The sequence below is a fragment of the Mesocricetus auratus genome, unplaced genomic scaffold, assembly GCF_017639785.1.
Source record: "Mesocricetus auratus isolate SY011 unplaced genomic scaffold, BCM_Maur_2.0 Super-Scaffold_100004, whole genome shotgun sequence".
Taxonomy (NCBI): domain Eukaryota; kingdom Metazoa; phylum Chordata; class Mammalia; order Rodentia; family Cricetidae; genus Mesocricetus; species Mesocricetus auratus.
The window spans coordinates 112,062,411-112,085,234 of record NW_024429189.1 but is presented as its reverse complement, the minus strand read 5'-3'; the positions used below and the strand labels follow the sequence as shown (position 1 = coordinate 112,085,234).

Below are 22,824 nucleotides of genomic sequence, written 5' to 3'. Positions count from 1 at the left end.
TGTCTGTGTCCCTGTAGGTGTGTGTGGGGATGGGGTTATGGGGGCATGTGAAAAACACCTTACTAGGAGACAAACTCTTCTGCCTGACACCAGGCTTCAGCCTTTTCTTTCTCCCAGCTTGAGACTCCTGGGGAAATTCCAATTCATGGGGTCTATTGTTTCTACAGTCTGATAGCCAATAGGAGGTGCACAGTGTCTCTATTCATGTGCTCTTCACTCCGACTGAGCCTGTTACAGCCTCAGGAAACCATAATTGTATGTGGTTGAAAGCACCGACACAGATGTGCCTCTTGGACAGTAGTATGTTTCCGACTCTAGGTATGGGCTTCAGACAGCACCCAAAATATCCGCCATGCCTGCAGCAGCTACAGGAGGTGAAGCTGTCTGGGAATCTTGGTTCCCTGCACTAGTGAGCAAGGGAACAAAGCCATTCCAACCAGACTCACTGCCTGAGTAGTAAGCAACACAGAAAAAACAACAACAAACATCCCCACAAACCAGTAACTATCCCATAGCCTGTGGTCTAATCAAGGGGTACATGACACAAAAAGCCATGGGAAGGCGTACAAATTTATAGAAGCAGGGACTTTTTACTTTTGCCTACACAACTACCCCCGTAGAGACAACAATATTTAAAAATATTTCTATTACGAGACTAAAGAGATGGCTCAGAGGTTAAGAGCACTTGTTGCTCTTGCAGATTGATCCAGGTTCAATTCCCAGCATCCACCTGGAAGCTCACAACTGTCTGTAACCCCAGGTCCAGGGCTTCTGATGCCCTCTGAAGGTTCCAAGAAAACATGAGCTACACAGACACATGTGTAGGCAAAATACAAACATATAAAATAAAAATAAATAAATCTAGATACATGTTTATAACTATATTAATAACTTTTCTTTTGGTATTTGGTTTGTACATATCTATAGCTTTTGTTTCTTTATATATGTAATTCTTATTTTTTTCTTTTGAGTTTGCTGGTGTTATTTTTCTCTTCTGCTTCTAATGACAGTGAAACTCACTTATATCTTCAGATTCTGCTTCATTCTCTACCTTTATCCTGCGTTTGCTCTTCTTCACATTTTGAATATTCTGTATTTTCCAATATCCATTTTCTTCTCTCTCCTGCTTTGTTTTTTAAAAGTTCTCTTTACAACTTTTTTGGTTTATATTATTTTTGCTTCTAGCAATTCTACAGTTATTGAATTTGTGCATGCTGGGCTAGGGAAAACTCTGTAGTAAAGGTACTCAATGCCAAGCCTGACGACCCAAGTTCAATCCCAGGAACCCATAGAAGGAGAAAAACAGTGCCTCTGAATCGTTCTCTAACCTCAACACTCATACTGTAGTATCCAGACATACACAGCATGCATGTACTTATGCTAACACACAATCAATCAATACATGTTTACACACATGAGGAGGTCAGAGGACATCTTGTACAAGTCAGTTCTCTCTTTTTATGATGTGAACCCTAGGGACTGAATGTAGATCATCAGGCTTGGCTGCACGTGCCTTTACCGACTGAGCTATCTTACCAGACTCTAATTTTATTTTAATATAGACATTGATACCTATATACTTCTCTCTGTCCCACAGATTTTGTTATAGTGTTGTTCTAAAGTGTAATACTCAGTCTCTGTGTGTTTGTGTAATTTCTCTTGCTGTTAATTTCCAGGGGTTTTTTTTTTGCCCCCATTATGATCTGACAGAATGTAAGCCCTGATTTCAATTGTTACTTGGATGCTGTGGTGGTTTGGATGGGAATGGCTCTTTTAGGCTCATCTATTTGAATACTTGGTCCCCAGTTGATAGAACTGTTTGGAAAGGATTAGGAGGTGTGGTCTTGTTGTAGGAGGTGTGTCCCAAGAGGAGGGCTTGGAGATTTCAAAAGACTTGTGCTATTCCTAGTCTCCCTCCCTTCCTCTCCCTTCTTCTCCCTCTCTCTCCCTTCCTCCTCCACCCCTTTCCTTCCACCAGTGGATCAAGATGTAACCTCTTAGCTGTTCCTGCTGCCACACCCTTCCTTGTATTGCCACCGTGGATATAACCCTCCGAAACCTCAAGCCCAAATTAAACAATTTGTCATAGTGTTTATGCAGTAATAAAATATGGTCTATGTTAGAGAAAATTCCATGAACTGCTGCTTTAAGACCATGTACTCAGCATATTCTGTGGCATACCTGTACATGTCTACTGAGTCTGTGTGATCTGTGGCAGTTTAGCTGAAGTTCCTTTTGAAAGGTTCAGGCATTATACTGGCCTGCCCGTTACCTGGCAGAATGCACTCAGGCAGTACTCTGGTCAGCCCAGGGTTCCATGAGAGCTAGTCTGCACGCAGGTATAAAGGACCCCTTTAAGAGACAGACCCCTCCCACTTATGCTCTTGCTCTTTGCTCTCTCCTCTTACTCTGTCCTTACCCCCCTCTCTCTCTTTCCTCTCTCTTCTCTTACCCTCTTTGTCTCTTTCCCCCACCCCTCTCGCTCCCCCATCCCGTAATAAACTCTACGGTTAATATATCTGGTGTCTTGTGTTCCATCTCGTGCCTTCTAATAGTAATCTTAAACAAAGAACAACACCTCTGTGGATTTGTGGTTGCTCTCTTGGGGAGAATAGAGTACCAATGTTACCTACTATTAATGTATTGCATGACCCTTTATATCTAGCATAGAAATGTTTACTTTGTGAAACTGTGTAATTACAATTGTCTTCTTGATATATGTTCCACTTTATCAACATGAAGTGACTTTTCTCTTCCCTTCCCCTCCCTGTGTCTTCCCCTCCTGCCTTCCTCCCCTCTTTCCCAATCTTCCTCTCCTTCTGTTCTTCCTCTTGTTCTCCATCTCTGGTGGCCCAGGTGGGCCTTGAACTTACTATGTAGTTAAGGGTGACCTTAAAGTTCTGCTCCTCCTTTGCCTCCCAGGTGCTGGGATTTTAGGCATTGTGTCACCCTGGTTTTGTGCTGTGGTGGGAATTAAACTTAGAGTTTGGGTCATGATAGGCAAGCACTCTACCAGTTGAGCCACAAACTTAGCTCTGATATATGTTTTTTTAATTTGAAACGTAAGACCATTTACATTCAGAGGAAAAAAGAGAATTTATGACCGCTAACCAGCATTGCAGAAGATGCATAAAAGAATCTACACACATAATAGGAAGATTTAAAAAATTGTAAAGGGCAGGAAAGAATAAAACCCACTATAAAAGTGGATCAGGAAACCGTATATAAGAAACATTAGGAAAACAAAAAATGGCAGATATTAGGATATACAACTGGGGACCAAGTATTCAAATAGATGAGCCTAAAATAGCCATTCTCATTCAAACCACCCCAGCATACAAATAACAACTGAAATCTTTGCTTGCATTCTGTCAGATAATAATGAAAAGAAACTAGAAATCAGCAGCAAGAGAAATTATGTAAACATGTAGAGACTGAATAATATACTTTAGAACAATTATTGGGACATTGAAAAATAAAGGGAGACTTAAAAACTTCCTACAATAAAAGGAAAATAGAAACACTATAATAAAGTCTGTGGGACAGAGCAAAGGTAGTTATAAGAGAGAAGCATATAGATATCAATGTCTACATTAAAATAAAATCAGAGTCTGGTAAGATAGCTCTATCAGTAAAGGCGCTTGCAGCCAGGCCTGCTGACCTGCATTCAGTCCCTAGGGCCCACATGATAAAAGGAGAGAAATGACTCCTACAAGTTGTCCTCCAACCCCCACTCACACTAAATAATAAATGAATAAATGTAATTTTAAAAACAGAGAGATCTCAAAAATATAACCTGATGATACATCTCTTAGAAAACAAGGAACAATCCAAACCCCAAACTGGAAGGGAAATAATAAACATTAGAGCAGAAAGTAGCATTAGTTCACAGATTTACACAGTACTAAAAAATCTCCACCCAACGAAAAAGCCTAGAACCAGATAGATTCACTGCTTAATCTTTCAAGAATATTCTAGAAGGAATATTAATAATCTTCTAACTATTCTGTAAGGTAGAAAAGGAAGAATGCTTCTAAATTAATTATGTAAAACCAATATTAACATTGATACCAAAATCAAACACAATTTTAACAAAACACATACAAGAAAGCTATAGACCAATATCTTCATGACCATGACTCAATAAAATACTTGCAAAACAAAGTGTAATGACATATTAAAAAGACTCCACAATCAAGTTGGCTTCATTCTAGAAATACAAGTTTGGTTTGATGTATACAAATCCAAAAAGGTAACACAACACATAAAACCAAAGCCAAAAATCATATAACTATCTGCAGTTTCAGAAAAATGCCTTTGACAAAGCTTAACACCTTTTCATGATAAAAAAAGCCTTGAAGAAATAAGATATAGAAAGACCATAACAGCATAGCAAATGATAAATAAAATAAATTCAAAGCTAGTATCAGGTGAATGTGTGAAAACCAAAAGCATTTCCTCTAAAGTTGAGAACAAGGTAAGTATACCATCTCTTGTGGCTTCGATCTGATATGGCCTTGACATTTTAACCAGTGAAACAAGACAGGAGAAATAAAAGGGATGCAAACAGGGAAGAAAGAAGTTGAATTACCCTCATTTGTAGATGATATTATCAAATACTCAGAAGACACTCAAGATTACACCATAAGACTTGAGGCCTGATAAATTCACCAAAGTAGCAGAAGACAAAGTTCAACACACATAATCCATCGAATATTTTAATAGATCAATAATAGCCACCAAAACCAAGAAAGAGATCAGGAAAATAGTCCCATTTTAAACCTTAAAAAATAAAAATAAATAGAGGCTTGGGAAATGGCTCAGTGGATAAAATGCTGACCATATAAGTATGAGAACCTGTGTTTAGACTCCCAGTATCAACATAAAAAACCAAGCATGGCAGTGAGTGACTGTCACCCTAGTGACAGAAGGTAAAGTCAAGGAGAGACTGGTGGAGAAGAGGGTTCTAGCTAACCAGTGAGCCCCAGGTTCAGTGAAAGCTGCTGTCTCAAAAAACCAAGATAAAGAGCCAGAGAGGAAGACAACATCCATTTCTGAACATACATGTACACACATGCATACCTGGGAATGGGGGCAAGAGGAGGAGGAGGAGCAAGATGAAGGAAGAAAGAGGAGGAAGAAGGGAGGGAGGAGGAGGAGGAGGAGGAGGAGGAGGAGAAGAAGAAGAAGAAGAAGAAGAAGAAGAAGAAGAAGAAGAAGAAGAAGAAGAAGAAGAAGACAATGACTTCAAGATAAATCTAAGGATATAAAAGACTTCATTGAAAATCATATAAAACACTGAAGACATTCTCAAAGGCAGGAAGATCACCCATGTTTATGGACTGGCAGAATGACATATTGTTGTAAATGACTTCATTTTTTAAAGTAATCTACAAATTAAATGCAATTCACATCAAAATTCCAGTGACATTTTTCATAAAATAGACAAAATATCCTAAAATTCCAAAGGAAGCATAAAAGATCCCAAATAAACCAAGAAATCCTGAGCAAAGAGTTATGTTTGTGGTATTACAATACCTGACTTCAAATTATACTATAGGACCAGAGTAACCAAATCAAAACAAAACAAACAAAAAATAGATATGTAGACTAATGGAAGAGAATAGAGAGAACCCATGAATAAACCCATGTGCTACCGAAATCTGATTCTCAACAAAGTTACCAAAAACACACGCTGGAGAAAAGACAGCTTCTTTATCTACGTGTAGAAGAATGAAGGCAGATTCCTGTATCTGCACTAAATCACCCTCAACTCTATCAAAGAGTTCAGTGTAAGGCCTGGAAAATGTAAACTTCCAGATACAGGGACAGGGAAGGAGTTTATGAAAAATGCTTCAGCAGCTCAAGGAGGCATTGCAAGGATTTACAAACAGGACTGCATGAAATTAAAAAGCAATCGTACAACAAAGGAAACAACTAGTAGAGCTCAGTCTTCAGAAAATCTTTGACAACTATGATATTAGTAGCCAGCATCTATAAAAAATCAAAAACTTAAATACAAACTCCCCAAATAAATGGGGAAATGAACAGATAGTTCTCAAAAGAAGAAATACAAGTGGCATGTGTGTGTGTGTGTGTGTGTGTGTGTGTAGGTGTGTGTGTGCATCTTCAATATCTTTGGCCACCAAAGAAATGCAAATAAAATTACATTGAGATTTTATCTCACCCCAGTCAGAATGACTAACATCAAGAAAACAAATGACAATGAATGCTAGGAAAATGTCGGGGGAGGGGGGTGACGGGGTGACTTTCTGCAGTGTGGGTGGTATAACATGTATGGGTGTTTTGCCTGCAAGTATTCATGTGTACTACATATGTGCAGTGCTGGGGAGGCCGGAGAGGGTGTTAGATGCCCTGAACTGGAGTTACAGATGATTGTGAGCTGTCACATGAGTTCTAAGCATCAGACCCATGTCCTCTGCAAGAATAGACGTGCTTTTCACCACTGAGACATCTTGCCAGCCCTGAGTGTTTTTATTTTTAAAACAATAAAAAAATTAAATGAATAACTAAGGCAACTACAGTAGGAAAGACAAAACAAATTCAAGTAAATTAGGAGAACAGAGGTTATATAAATAAATTAATAAATAAAAAACCTGGAAACTTTAGGAACTGTTCTAAAAGTGAGGTTGAAAAAGTCAATTGACAGAAAAATCTGACTGAAGGAGGAGGAAAAAGTAAGATGGCTTTAAGAAAGGATATAACACAAAATGGAAAAAGAAAATTCTCTTGGAAGCCGAGTCCCCACCCCAGGTGACCATCTAGTCAGAAACAGAATCCAGGAAGTCTAAGGAGAGCTTTTGCCTAAGTGGTCCATGGAGCAGCAACCAGCAGAGGAGCAGCCAGCACAGGCCAGCAGGATCAGCTCAGTAAGCAGCCAAGGAGACCTCGAAGACTCTAAGTACCAGTGGTGCTGCCCTGGGCAGAGCTGAAATTCCACGATGAGTGTGAAATAAGAATAGCTAATTCCAACTGAAAAACTAAGGGGCGGGGCGGGGGGCCGGCAGCCAATATAGAAGGAACTGAGAAATCAGCCTGGGATGCAGCTGAAGAAACTTCTCAGTAGGAAAAGAAAATGCCCCTCTTTACAGGAAACACAGTGACTCAGCTTCATACTGCTAACATAGAAAAGAAAAGAACTTTCAACTAAATTGACTCCCCCACCCCCATCGATTTAATGTTGTTTTTTCTGTGATAAAGGAAAGCTGGAATCTTGCAGGTTTGAAGCCAAATTATCTGGAACTATTTTTAGTTCTGCCTCCAGGGGGAAAAAATTTGACATTCATTGCCCATCTCTGTGTTTGACTGAGCATCCTTGTGACTCTCAGGGAAACCCCGTTTTAGAATTTTGACTGAGCATCCTTGTGACTCTCAGGGAAACCCCGTTTTAGAACGTACAATGAGATCTCTTAGCTTTGACTAATCCAAAGGCTAAGAATGCTGTCACAGAGCATCTGAGATCCACAGGAATGACTTCCCTGCTTCACTGTAACCTACCCACCTCATGTTTCCAACAATGTATTTGAAAATGCTTTTATCTGTAACTTTCTTTGTTCTGTTACAATAAAAACTTCATAAAACTGTTACTACATCCATCAGGCCACAGTATTTGGGGTAATCTGAATCTGTGTTCCTGGGCCCTTGACACTCATGTCTGGCTCCAGAATAAACTATATTGTATTATTTTGCTGTGAGACATGTGTTTGTGCATCAACAGAGCATTTCTAAGAGAAGCTGGGTACTCTCCCATAGCTATTACAAAACACATTTTTGTACAGCTAGTTTTGTGATTTGCTTGCTTTTCTCTTGGCTGCCAAATGTTTTATGTAGAATTAAATCAGCCCTCAATTTTAAAGAGTAGTCTTTTTCCTTGTGGATTTAGATATCACACAACACACACACACACACACACACACACACACACACATATACCCTAGCCATGCTAATAATTCTTTTTTTCATCTTCAATACTAGTGATCCTTTTCAACAACAACAAAAAAAAATCAAATTTTCTAACCCTGATTCCGAAAGACACAGTTTATTAAGACCCATGAGGAGATAAAGAGGCTTGCAGGTGCCTCCCCCAGGTCTTTGGCTGAGTGGGCCATGTGGCTTAGGAGATCAGGAAACACCAAAGATCAAGCAAAAATCCAGGGGGAGAAAGCTTGTGACCCAGGAGCGGAAGAGCGGGCTTCACGCCGGGCATCCACAGTACTACGTTCCCTTTGTTTGCTGCCCTGTACCAAGACTGGGATTTTAGTAAATTACTTCCTCTGTTTCCTTGCTCAGATTAAATTTGGTCCATGATAGGTTAAGAGTTGTCAAAATAAAAACAAATTTGTAAGCAGAGAGAACTTGGGGCGACCCCCACGTAATGGGTCCAGCCCACTGACAGTCAATTTAATCAAGGGGGAATTCAGAGTATTCACAGAGAGCAATTGATTTTGAAGAGAAAAGTCAGCAGGATCAAACAGCCAGTTGGGATGAAAATCCCTTGAATCACCCCTGTTGCTGTGTTTGCTACCAACCAACTCCTGCCTCCATATAGTGTAATAGCCAAATTACTGTAATTATCCTACAGCACAAGTGGCATATCAACATTATTTTAAACATGGATTTTTTGCATAATCTTTCATTATCATCATCCAGCCTCCCATTTGGAAATGGAAAACAACAACAAACTGTGCTGTAGCCCCCAAAGGAAAAAGGTCACCAGAGAGAACAAATCAAAGGGTTATTTACATGTGAATATACCGAGATGTGTTTTACAGTCAAATACACTCTTGAAATTCATTAAATGCTTTCTCCCCTGCTTCATAAATATGGGCAAAAGAGACATCACCTACTGGGAAAATAATCCCAGCACATAATGATCATAAGGAATATAAATAAAGCCACTTTCCTTTCAAAGACCTCCAGGCCCTGAATCAAAGCATTGGTGTTTCTGCCATTGTGAAATGAATCTGACCGCTGGAGAGCATGGTGGAGTGCTATCACAGGTTGCTCCCAGTGCTGAAATGGGGAGTGGGAACGGAGACGCCCTTCATCTTGCTCTCTGCAAAAATAATGGATTCTTAAGCAGCTGCCATCGTTTGTGGCTGCTGTTGTTTTTGAAATCCTGCAAAGGGCTTAGAAGGCAGCACTGGAATGAAGACAGAAAATCAGTAGCAGGTTTTGCTACATAGCCCAAAGGCCCACCCGGCGGGCTTGAGGCAGTGGCCCTGGTTATGAGCTCTAGATTTCAGCTCTGTCTCATATTCTTCCTGGTATGTTACAATCCCAAAGATGCCCCCATGAGATCCTCTTGCAAGAGCCTAAACTTTCCGTCTTGAAGATGACTTGGCCTGCACACAGGTCTGGTATCACTTTCTTGGTTTCTAGACATTTCTATGTGCCACTGGCATGCACATACTTCTAGAAAATCGAAGTTGGAATGAGTAGTTAAAGATGACAGTATTATTTTTATTATTATTATTATCTTCATATACTAAAGATATTAATGACAAAAAAATAATAAATGCATAAACTTTTTCAAGGTACAGAATTTAGGCTAGAGGTACAATGGCTGAGCACTTACCTGGCATGCACAGAGCACTGGGTTCAATTCAGAACACTATAAGTCATTTAAATTTTTTTAAGACAATTCTAAGGGAAATAAATCTCAGCTGCCATATTAAACTTTGTATGCACATTACACAGAGGCCCTAACTCTGCAGCCACCGCCAGGTTCACTATAGTCACAACCTTGCAGCCTTGGCCATGAGGCATCAGAGAACCAGAGTTCCTGATCCTAGGGGAAGAAAAGGCAGGTGGAGAGAGGTACCTGGATGCTAGTAAGAATTGGAGATGGAAACTGGTCAGGTAGACAGGACCCTGCAGCAGCAGCCCTTACAATGTCATTGCTACAGGCTGCAGTGCAGGGAGAGAACTCTGGACCCTCCTTGGTATCTCCCATGTGCACCTCTGCCTAGGGGCTGTATGTGATGGCATCTAAGAAGAGGCAGCTGAACACCTGGTTGGGCCAAATGGACTCACCATTTAATAAGTTAAATGAAGCCACTAAGGTGAGTCCTAATCTAGTATGAACGGTGTTCTGGTACGAAGAGGACATTGAACATGGACCAGCATGGGGTAGGGGAAGAGAAAGATGACCATCAACAAACCAAGGAGAGAAGTCTCAGAAGAAAACTGCTGAAGCACCTTGATCTCAGAGGACTTGAGGCCTTGGAACTGGGAGATAAATTTCTGGTTAACTTGTTACCAGGGAAACTGGTGGTGGGGGTGATTCCAGAGATGAAGATGCCTCTTGTTTATAGTGCTTTGTTTTTAATACAAAATCTGGGGGAGTCCCACTTAAAGAACTACAGGTAACTGAGGTCCAGGCTGTGCACACAAGGGCAGGGATGGTGCTGTGCTCTGTAGCCATCTGGTTCACACCTGAAATCTGTGTAAAGGACCAGGTAAGTACGAATGGAATTGGGAGCAGAAAGCGCAGACATGCTAATAGACTAGAGGATGTTTAATACACAATGAAGTGTTAATGCAGTCTCTCATTTTTTGATTGCTTTTTGGTTTTAGTTTTTGCTTTTTCTTTTGGTTCCGGTGCATACAAAGTGAGCTCGGTATTACCTAGCCCAAGAAGGAAGAGAGCCTGAGGAAGGCAGCAGAAAGAAATGCAAATGAAAAGAAATTAAATATGACAAAAACCACTTCCTGACAGCAAGAGTGAGATGTTTGATAATTTTGAAGGCAATGCTGCTTTTTCACATGGGGTGTTTTTGAAAAAAAATATTATTTTGAATGGCCTTTTAGCATATAATAAGCGACACTTCTCCTGAATGCCTTGGTTACAAGGAGCTATGCTAATTATCTTTTTGAAAGGCCACAATTCTGCTATATAAAATGAAATCTCTCCCTGCCAAAGAGCACATCAAATTCTACAAGGATTTTTGTAAGGTGGGCCCCGGGTGTGTAATGAGATTTACAAGTCTGAACCTTGCGGGGTCTTACAAAACAGAGATCTGTGCTGCCTGGAACACACCGGCCTACATGACGAACAAAAGTTGTTTTCTTTGGGCTTGTCTTTTTTTTTTAAAGCCATTAAACTGGGTGATGCCAATACAGCTGTGGAAATGCAGGCTGTGCCCTATTTTGCCTTATGCATCATCAAGAAAATTGCCAGCTCAATTCTGATTCCAAAATCTTTATTGTGATGATGCAGCTAACAAAAGCCACAGCTTGATTTGCAAACACCACAAGGGGCCAACGATGGGGCCAACTGGAAGGAAACACAGTTTTAAGCCTAAAGCCTTTTTACTGTCACTAAAAGAGAATATTCATTAACCACCAGGCATATGGAACACCTTGGTGTCATTCTGCACACCTTCAGGGGCTTAACATCCTAGACCTCACTTGGTACACTCTCCCATATAAGCAGAAAGCTCTCTTTCCTCTCTCTCCCCTCTACCTCTCTCCCTGTAGTGCATATGACTATTTCTTTACAAATCTTCCAACATTCCAGGAACTCACCACTTCTAAAATAAGTTCACTACATAAAAGTAATAAATAAACTTTTACTAATTTTCTTTATATTAGTTCAAATTCTACATCCTTAGAACTCATCCCAATCAACCTTACTACAGACTCAAGGCTGTTTAGCACACAAAAACCAAAATTTACAAATGTATCACAGGTTTTATATATAGGCAAACAGTGTGCTTATGGGGATAGGCACATGCAATACTGTGTATGCACTGTTCTGGTGAGAGGCAAACTGAATGTACACAGCTAAACTCTTTAGACTCAGAGGAAATTTATGAGGCTGCCATGAGGCTCATCACAATAAAGAACGAAAGAAGGAAGACCCCTCTGTTATCTAAAGGACATTAAGCTTTACTGTTTTTCTGCTTGGAATGGTTGAGTCTGCTGTGAAGTTCCAGTTTTCCCAACTGTGAGGGAAAGGGAGACTTGAATCAGAGACTTAGGAACAGAGAATTCGGGAAGAAGACTGAAGAGGAAGGACAAGGAAGGGAACCAACAAAATGTGCATTATCAATGACCATGGTGGACAGCTGGTACTCAGTCCTCCACTCATGTCATCTCAGAGTCCTCCACCTGTCAGGCAAGGGACCTGGGGTGTCTGAACCTCAAGCCAGTCTGTTATGTGTGAGATAAATGCTTCATAATTTGTACAAAGAGGCTGGATGGACTGGATGTTGGTTCCCTCAAATGCAAGTCTGGAGTCAAGGATCGAAAGACAGTTAATCGATGTGGGACAGCAGAGGACAGAGAGGGACTTGATACAGGGAACAGCCAGCATCTGCAATGTTCATTTCCTAACTCTTCCAGCTTGAAACTTGACAGGGCAACATGCCTTTCCACAGCTCTAGACAGGTCTGAAGACATAGGGGTGAAGATTCCAGCTGAAGAAAGTTGTTCAAATTATGTGGGTCTTCACACATGTGCAGACACTCAAGTTTGAGGGTATGGGGTGACCACTGGTAAATCACTAAGGAAATCTCTTATGAAACAGCTCAGTGACATGAAAAACCCTGCTGCTGTATTTAGTGAAACATACCAGTCACTGGAGTATTCAATCTACATTTACTCTAGATCTCTTTTTGCCTGAGAAATGTTTATGCTCTGGGTGTATAGGCATATAAGATATATAAGTAAACAGTTACTAATAATGAATCATAAAAAATTGAAATCAGTTCTTAGAGAAACCTGTAATTTTTCCATTTTGGAGCATGGGTGTATGCACTTGGATGTGCTCATGAATGTTCACAAGCACCGTGGAGGCTAGAGGAAGATGTTGGATGTCTTTTGCAATTATTCTTCATCTTTTTTTTTCTTACTGAGACAGGCTCTCTCATGGAACCTGGAGCTCCTCACTGATTCAGCTGGACTAACTGGCCAGCAAAGCCTAGGGACCATCCTGTCCCTGACTCCTCAGGACTGGGATCACAGGCACATGCTACCATGCCAGGCCTTTTAAGGTGCCAGTATCAAATTCAGGTTCTCATGCTTCTGTGGCAAGATGTTACTGGTTGAGTCATTCTCCAGCCCAATTTTAGTATTTATTACAGAGGAGAGTAAACTCACATACTAACTAGATACACTGTATTTACTTTTATATTAAGAATTAGATCTTGGCAAAATATCTAACTCTGAAGCAGCAGAACATGCCCAACATTTTCAGAGGTGGCTATCGTTTAAGTTGTACAATTAAATGCTGAGAATGTTGCTTCTGGTAAGGTGTAATACAAAATGGCAGCAGTATGCTTAGGATTAGTTTTTAAATTGCTGGAAATTCTATGGTAGTCTCATCTTGTGATTTTGCATATGATATATATACTTTCTAGTGTGGGTGCCCAAACATGTGAGGAATGGGGTAGGGGAGAGGCTGATGTCTGGTACATTCGTTGATCACTCTTCACCTTTACTAAAACAGGGTCTCTCTATGAATGAACCTAAAGCTCATTGCTTTTTGTTGTTTGTTTTTTTGAGACAGGGTTTTTCTGTGGCTTTGAAGGCTGTCCTGGAACTAGTTCTTGTAAACCAGGCTGGTCTGGAACTCACAAAGATCTGCCTGCCTCTGCCTCCCAAGTGCTGGAATTAAAGGCATGCGCCAACACTGCCCTGCGCTCATTGCTTTGACTAGATTTTCTGGCCAATGAACTTCAGAGATCTGTCTGTCTGTGCCCGTATCCAACTCTGGAGTTACAGGAATCGTGTAATGATTTTTTTTAATTAAATTCAAGGCAGCAGCTCAAACAGCAATTTTTTTTCCAGAGACAGTTTGTCTCTGTATTGTTTTGGAGACTGTCCTGGAACTTGCTCTGTAGACCGCTTGCCTTGAACTCACAGAGATCGGCCTGCCTCTGCCTCCCGAGTGCTGGGTTTAAAGGCATGCACCACCAACGCCCGGCCTCAAAGAGCAATTTTTAAAACCCAATGTTTGAACACACTCCAAGCAAAGACATACTAATTTGATATGTACAGATTGAAGATGCTTGATAGAAAGTCCTACTCTGTAGGTGTGGAGGATTTTATATGTAAAGTAAAAGCAAGGAAATTCATAACTCTCTCAGGAAACATTCCATAGCATTACATGGTGTGACAGTGTGAGCACTGTAAATTGTACATGTTTTGTGTTCAGAACCAAGGCTACAGTAAAGTCACAGAATGTGACACAGGTCAGCACCATCAGAAATATCTTGGATTCATTGCACAATTGAGTCTGAATTGATTTCTGATCACTAAGCCCTGAAAATCATGCAATTGTGGCTAAGTTTTTTGTAAGCCCTACATTCACACCCCATTAGGGTTTTGACCCAAGTTTAAGAAGCTATCACTAAAGAAACAGATGGCATTGGACTGAGAGTATAAATCAATAGACTGCTTGCCCAACATGCATGAGACTGAGAGTTTGACACCCAGCCCCCAAAATAAAAAGAAAGTCACCTCACCCAGATTGTCACTTTGCACAGATGTAGAGCGGCTAGATAAGAGGCTGGCTGGGCTTTTGAGATAGTTCCTGATAAAATTTATAAATGTTAGACAAGCTTGGGAGGAGGAAATGAAATGGAGAGAGCTTCACCTGCCCTAACTCTTTAGCACCAAGCTATGAGGATAAGATGAACATCCTTTGAAATGGAAAACCACTGTCCTTCACAGTTTTTATTGTCAACTTGACACAACCTAGAATCACCTGGGAAGAGCAGACTCCAACTGAGTAATTACCCAGATCAAATTGGCCCGTGGCCGTGTTTGAAAGAGATTGTCTTGACTGATGATTGATGTGGGAGGGGTGAGCCCACTATGGGGGACACTATCCCTAGGCAAGTGAGTCCTGGCTATATAAGAAAGCCAGCAGAGCATGAGAGCAAGCTGGTATGCAGCATCCTCCATGGTTTCTTCTTCAGTTCCTTCCTGCCTTTGGCTCCTGCCCTGACTTTCCTCAATACTGGATCATGACCTGGAAGTGTAAGTCAAATCAACCCTTCCTACCCACGTTGCTTTTATCACAGCATCAGAAAAGAAACTAAAACAATCACTAAACAAAATGCAAAATATAAACTAGAAGGCACAATGATGCGTGCTCATTTTGAAAACAAATTTCAATTCACTTTTTTTTTCTTGAGATATTATATTTCCTTTAACTTGAGGCTTCCATCAAAGTAACAGAAACCAAACAGGTCACAGCTCATTTTCAGTCTCTCTGGAGCTTCCTCTGTTGGTGTGATAAAAAGATAGCTGTGGAATTTGCTGATGAGTCTGCTTGGATATAATGAGCTACTGAGGACCTATGACTCCATCCCTGAGTTATCTTAGGTCCACAATGGAAGCTCCCTGGTAATGATTTCATAAAGAATCATCTTTGTGTCAGTGAACAAAAAACCAATTTTCAAAAATAAACATCCTGTGATAGGTAACAAGTTTCCCTATTTCCTTCACTTGCCACCCTGTACTACAGCAAAAGATTTTAAGCAATAGGTTGAAGGAGGTAATGAGAAGCCAGCTGCCTGCCTTTCCTGACACCATAGATTCTTGCTACACAGAGACATAGTACACAATGTATAGATGTTTCAGGCCCAGAGGTTTTCATTCCTTTTACATAAGGAACACCAGTAGTGTCAGAAGGACTCAGCCTCAGGAGGAGTCTATCACCTCCCTATCTGGTTTTGGTTTCCTTTTGTTTGGTTGGTTTTTCAAGATGGGGTTTCTCTGTGTAGCAGCTCTCGCTGTCCTGGAACTCACTCTGTAGACCAGGCTGATGTGGAACTCACAGAGTTCCACCTGCCTCTGTCTCCTGAGTGCTGGGATTAAAGACATGTTCCACAATTCCCAGCTGTTTGGGGTTTTGTTGTTGTTCATTTGTTTGTTTGTTTTGCTTTAAGTAATGATAGCACAGAAAACAGAAAAAATTACATGCTTGCCACTGAGCTAAGTGTATCACAATTCTAATATACCTAACCATTCCCTGGGTTGGATATTATTTTTACCTCTCCTTTATGCAAGAGAACATTGACTCCTGTTTAGTGCCACCTTCAAAGAAGACTTCCAGCACTGGAAAGCCAACTGTGACAACTTCTAATTCAGAATTATCTCGTGGTGTTTAAATGTTCCTCCTGAACATTCCTTCTCTGAGAGCCTGGGCAAGCCACTGTTCACAATGAAACAGTAATGACTCAAGTCTCACTTTCAGGAAGGGTACTGTCATCAGTACAAAAGGGAAGCGCCTTTCCATAGAGAGCTTCATGGTTCTGTGTAATGAGTACGCACAGTCAGGACAGGCCTGTGCATCCATGTGTCTAGTGTCTGGTTTTCCCATGGAAGGGGTAAGTTTGGCTAATATGACACCTGCAATTTACTGGAATACCAAGTCCTGTGCCGCCAGCCATAATGCTCCTCTTCCTATTTTTGAACAATCTTACTAAAACCCTTCATATTAGAGGAAGCAGTACATTTTTTTTATCCTGATTTTTCTCCCGAAGAGTGAGTGAATGGCCAAATATAAAGAAATAATGGCCACTAACTACTATCAACATTTACTGCTCACTAACTTCATTCAAGACATGGACACCAAGTAAGGCATTTTACACATCATACCTCAGTGGAAATTCACAACTCCTGTTTGATTGACAACCTAAGTCCACCCACCTGTTTGCATATATCTGTCATAAGAACCTACTTAACCATGAAGCCACTGTGGTGCTTAATAACCAAAGTCTGAGATTACCTCATCTTCATGAAATACTGACCCAAACAATATTTCAAAATTCATTTTATGGCTCAGGGTTAAGAGTTTGTATTGCTCCTGCAGAGGACCTGAGTTCAGTTCCCAGCATCCGTATGGTGCTCACAACCACCTCTAAGTCCAGCTCCAGAAGATTAGACACCCTCTCCAGTCCTCCACGACCACACGTGCACACGCACCGGCACATAGACACACACAGACACACACATGCATACACATGCACACACTCACCATATGCCCATATAAACATACACTCTCACACATAAATAAAAATTGAAAATTGATGTTATTTCACATAGGTAGGAATCAGTTGTACAAGATAAAAATGCCCACTTGCAGTAGACTACAGAGGGTTTGCCAAAGACATAAACAAAAAAGTACTGATTGTAAAGATCAGAGTTTAAAAAGCATACCAGGCCTTCAAATTCGTTTGCTTTTTAAATATTTAAATTTTGTAAGCATTGGGGATTGAACCCAGGGGACCTATTCCATACTAGACCAATGATCTGCCACTAAGATATTTCCCTAGTCCCTTGAATTCCTGAAGTTATTTATTATGTTCTGGTGTTCTCTCTCTCTCTCTCTCTCTCTCTCTCTCTCTCTCTCTCTCTCTCTCTCTCTCTCTCTGTCTCTCTCTCTGTCTCTCTGTCTCTCTCTCTGTATGTGTGTGTGTGTGTGATTGAAATGGCACTAGGGATATAGCCCAGAGGTAGAGCTCTTATCCAGCGTGCATAACCCTCTGAACCTGATCTCCATCAATGAAAATAAAAATCTAACATTGGGGAGGCAAAGATCTCTGTGAGTTTGAGATCAGCCTGATCTACAAAGTGAATACAAGAACAGGTACCAAAGCTACACAGAGAAAAGAAAAATTTAAAATGCTAACAATTATCTCACTATAACTTATATAATAATGACCATTCTGCAAGCAAAAGTCCTGAATTTGGGAACCTTTAGCTTTAAGTAAACCATGTCTAATTACAGTTGTGCAGGTTTGTTCCTGGACCCACAGATTTCACCAAGATGTCAATAACCATGTGGATTTACTCCATAAATGGGACTGGAAGAGACTTAAGATGCCCTTACAGCTGTAAGACATGTACTGAATTTTCTGTTATGCCCTGGGATAGCCACTGTACCTTGACTTTCTTGAATACTTGATTCTTTTGATGGTTCCAGAAGGTCATCAGGATGTGGGACACAGAATCCATGGAAAGGGCCCAGGTCAAAGCATTCATGCAGCAGGTTCAAGTTCACGCTGGAGCACACACTCATGAACCCGACAGCCTTGCCTTCCACCTGGAACACCAGAATACAGTCAGACTTAAGGTGATGATTGCTATGGATCTACCACGACTCTTGGCATGTGACCCACTAGTAGCTTGGAGGACATTCTTGAGTTATTTAAGGGTGGAAGGGTCTTCAAGTAGCTCTTGCATCCAATGCAATGCATAGACTATAGAACATGTTCAAAGGCATATCCAACAAGTGACCATTGTGGACGCTCATAGCATTTAGGAAGTAACTTGGGGGAGTTGCCAGAGTGTTCTCGAGGAGACACAGGAATGCAACACCTTTTTCTGAGCCACCCCCTCTCCCAGCTAATAAGTTGGAGTTCGGTCTTTTGTGTGTGTGTGTGTGTGTGTGTGTGTGTGTGTGTGTGTGTGTGTGTTGGAAGTGTTGCTTGCTTTTCTTTTTATTCACTCATAAGCCCTGACCTCCTAGACATTTTTCTCACCTTGCCCTTCTCCATGCCATCATGCACAGTTCTTAGTAAAGGGGGTTGCTCCTGACCCATCTGATGAACCCCAATTTAGAGAACAGTCACAATTCAGGGCTCTTTAATAGGGAGAAACTCTTCTATATCTCTTGATACCCTTATTTACCACTTGATTGGTCATGGAGGAGGAGAAGTGAAGAAGGATATTTAGAGGGAAACAGCTCCATGAAGTCTGGACTGATCTATAAACAAATAACCCTCCACACACCAAGACACTGGGTACTGAAACTCTTGCAATGGTGATCATGATTTCTCCACTGGATTTTGTTTGTTTGTTGGTTGGTTGGTTGGTTTTTATGAGGAGCGCAGACTCCCAGGAAACTGAGTGAGTGACTGACACAGTCATTCTATTCAGAAAGTGGACTCACTAGTAATGTGTATCACCCATTCCCAAGAAGGCGCATCTCCACATAAATGGACGATGCTTCAACATCCTACAACAGAGAAGCAACTGGCAAAGGATGTATCATGATACAGGAAAAGACAGACAGCAAACTATTTCTCTGATAGCTTTGTGTGCTTGAAAAGCAAATGCGAGATGCCCTTTACTTTTGAGTAGTCTTTTTTTAAAATGAATTTTCCTTGCATATTCCTTTCTTTATAGGACCTCCTCCCCAAATGATACTTGCTATAAAAGGCTGATTTACACAGCTGTTTTATAAAGCCATTGACACTTTAATGAAAGTCCAAAATAAACATTTTAATTTTTTTCCCAAATAACAAGTAATTGTTTGTCTTGTTTGCACTCCTGAACAAAGGCTGTGTAGCTGCAGTTGTCTGGCTTCTCTATAATTTCAGGCCCAAGACTCAGCAGACGCTGATTAACCAATCCATCTACCATATGTGCAGAAAGAGACGGCCAGCCTCACTCCCGGCAGGGAAAATTGGCATCCATCTTGGTTCACATGGAGATGTCCTTCTAATCTACAGCCGTGCTGGCGCAGCGAAACTTCCATGGCCTGAAATACCTTTTGCTGGCTTCACGGCGAGCTGCATGTGCATGATAAGAATGTATTATTTATAAGACCGCTGTTAGTAATGAGCTATTACACTAATGGCTCATTGTGTTTGGGATTTGATTTCAAATGGCATGGATCACACATTCTGATGAAAATGAGAAAAACATGTTTTGCCATTAGGAACAAAGATTTACTATTCTCCAATTCCACAACCTGTTATATTCCCATCACTCAGCTAGGACTGTAACAACTTAGAAAAGCCCACAGAGACAGCAGCAGAGCAAGGACGGATGGTGGACAAGTCTGCTCTGTTCTTTGGGTTTCTTTCAAATGACTGCCTTGAGACACACTGTTCTGAAATATCAATTTGAGGAGCTAGGCATGGGTATGCTGGTGTGCATGCCACTTATACACTGCAAAGACATTGGTTGCTGTCATTGTTCAGTGGACAGAGATGTTTCCTGCCGTCAAAGTCTTCTCACACTGGCAGACAAAACTGGAGGTTTTTATCTTCTTGTCTTGTGAGAGTCTACATGATGACACGGATAAGGTTTAGGTCGCTGGAAAACCATCTGTGAGCTTGCCTTGTCTTCACAAATAGGTCTAACTCAGACACATGTGTGCTTAAACATTCATAACTCCACCCCTTAAAGCTCCACAGTTAGGCATCCTTTTTGGGCGACAATATTTCATAATGAGGGCTTTTGTCCTCGTTGTGACCGCTACTGGCTTTGATCCCCTTCTCCTGATGCCAAGTGCATGGCTAACCTGGCAAGCTCTCTTCTGCCTGCAGGTCAGTAGTGCTTTCTCGGACCACTGCTGCCTATGTCCTGGATGGTGCCAAAACAGACGCTCTGCCCATCTGTCTCTAGGAGCCGCCGTGGCCTCCAACTGCCCTTCCTTGAAATCTCAGCTTGGAGTAAACACCAGATGTCAAGGTACAGTTATGACAAGGAACCTATAGCAAAGTCACAGTTCAAAACTCCTCCAAAGCAGCAAACAGGACAAAGAAAGCCAACAATTCTTTAACAAGCCAATGGCTTTTCTCTTAACTCAAGCCAAGCTCTTAAGCACTCTACATGCACAGCCTGAAACTATCTTGCACTGGGTTGGGAAGAGGCATAATTGATATAGTCTGCCCTGTTACCTTTGATCAGTGGTGGTTGCCCTGATACATGAGATGTTGGCAAATGCCAATTCAGTGTTGGGAAGAAATGCCCAGATTTTTAGTGCTTGCCAATGGTAAAATACTGTCATTGTGGTAGTTTCAAGTTGCCAACTGATGTCATTAAATATGGAGTAGAGAAGTTGGGAAGAGATGTGTGGTGACATGTTTTAAACATTGTATCCACCAGATAAGATCACAGACAAAACCCCCAAGAGCTACATCATAATACAGAGCAAGTCAGGACAGCCTCCAAAACAATACAGAGAAACCCTGTCTTGAAAAAAAAATCAACTGTACCCTTTGAACATTATTTACTATAATTTCTTACACTGTAAGTTTATACAAATGGTCTTTTTTGAATTTTGGAGACTGGGTCACATGTAGTCTAGACTGGCCTTGAAGTAGCTATTTAGCTATTGGTGACCTTGAACCTCCTGTCTTTGCCTTCCAAGTTCGAGGATTACGGGTGTGCGGTGGGTTTATATGACAGGAACTCTACCCACTGGGCTACATCCCCAGCCTATAAAGTTTCAATGATGGCTATGTTCAGCAAATAGCCTACAAAGTTCCTGACAACAACTAGCACTCTCAAGCTAGACCCAGCTCCAACATACCTCTGTTCAGGGTAGACACATGTCCAGGTTGACAGGTACGTGGGGGTGGGAGGGTAGGACCAGAATCTAGCTTGAACCCGGAAAGACTTCAGACAACAGCTGTGGCTCTACTCACTGTCAGATCTCCTCCTTGACTCCTGTTCCCAGGCCCTGCCTCTGCCATGTCCCTTGACTGAGATCTGTGTTCTGATGGCTGAGGCAACTTAGTCTTGGTAGGAGATTGGGCTAGACCCCTTCACCTCTTAGGGACACCAACATCACAAGGTTGGCACTGCCACTTCGAACCTGTGGCTTTCTTTGCCTCGATGGTCACATGGAAAGTAAAAGAAATAGACCAAGAAAAAGAACAAGACAAGAGATCGCCACAGCTGTGGTCGATGACTTCCTCTTGGGGTTCGGACTGGCACTGACCCCTAAAAAAACCAGAGAACTAAAGACTCCTACAAAGAGTGAACTGCACAGGACAGAGTCTGGGCGGGAAGACCAGAAGTCCTCACGCAGGCTCCGCATGATTTGTTGCCTGTAGTTCTCAGCGATTGTGGAAAAGCTGGTGCTGCTTAGGCCCAAATGCCTCCTGGCTGACCGAGAAAATGTGAAAGCAAGTCTCTGAAAGACAAGTCAAAAATCTAAACATAAAAAATTAATAAATTAGAATCATTTCTATGTAATTTCTCAGATTTTCTGAGTTAGGGCCAGCTTCCGTCTTGAGAACTGCATACCCATCTTTGTTTCAATGTGTCCCACCTTCACCAGAGAACTCACTACTGAGCGGGTGATGAGAGCCATCAGCCAGTCCACACACCAAAGTCATGTGAGGAACTTTAAACACTTATTGCTCCTTGGCTAGTCCAGCAAAACAGCCAACTTCGGGTAAAAAAGAGGAACTTTCCAATGTCCTTTCTACTCCTTCCCACTGAGAAACTTCAGAGAAGGAACCCTGTTCTCTACCTTGGACCAGCACTCTCCTCAGAGACCCCACCATGCTGCCATCTGTCTGTGTCTATGACATTAATAACCCTTCTAATAAATATCTGTCACAAAGGACAATCTATCTCAGTATGTCATCATCATCATCATCAGTAGTAGTAGTAGTAGTAGTAGTAGTAGTATTGATGTTGTTATTGCTACCAAAATCCTAGTAGGAGTAAAAGGATCTCACTGCAGTTTTTGTTGTTCTGTTTTGGTTTTGAAATAGAGTAACCTACATCAGTTTTGTACTTGGGATCTTCCTGTCTTCTGAGTACAAGGATTCTAGATGTGCACCAACACGGCTTGTCTTCACTGTGCTTTTAATTTAATTTCCCAAATGGCTAATGACGCTGACATCTTAAGATACTGAATGACTTCTTCTCATGTGCCACTGATGATTTCTGTACCCTTTTTGTGGGTGGGTGTCGATCAAATCCTTTGCCCACATCTATGTTGGCGTATTGACTCTCTAGTCATTATTGTAAGAATTATAATGCTGACATGAAATTGACACAAAGTCTGAATGCCTCCTTAGAGAGTCTCCAGGTTCA

At 41.3% G+C, this 22,824-nt stretch overlaps 1 protein-coding gene across 5 annotated transcripts in view; it reads right to left on the bottom strand.

Moving 5' to 3' along the window:
* Cfap61 (cilia and flagella associated protein 61) overlaps positions 1-22,824 on the bottom strand; it is a 287,339-nt gene that overhangs the window by 227,276 nt on the left and 37,239 nt on the right. For all 5 annotated transcript variants that reach the window (XR_005877457.1, XM_040746434.1, XM_040746435.1 and 2 more), the window contains exon 8: positions 17,923-18,082. Coding sequence is in view for 4 of the 5 variants with exons in the window: in XM_040746434.1 (XP_040602368.1) it covers positions 17,923-18,082 (160 nt within the window). In the remaining variant the exon portion in view is untranslated. The remainder of the gene's footprint in view (positions 1-17,922; positions 18,083-22,824) is intronic.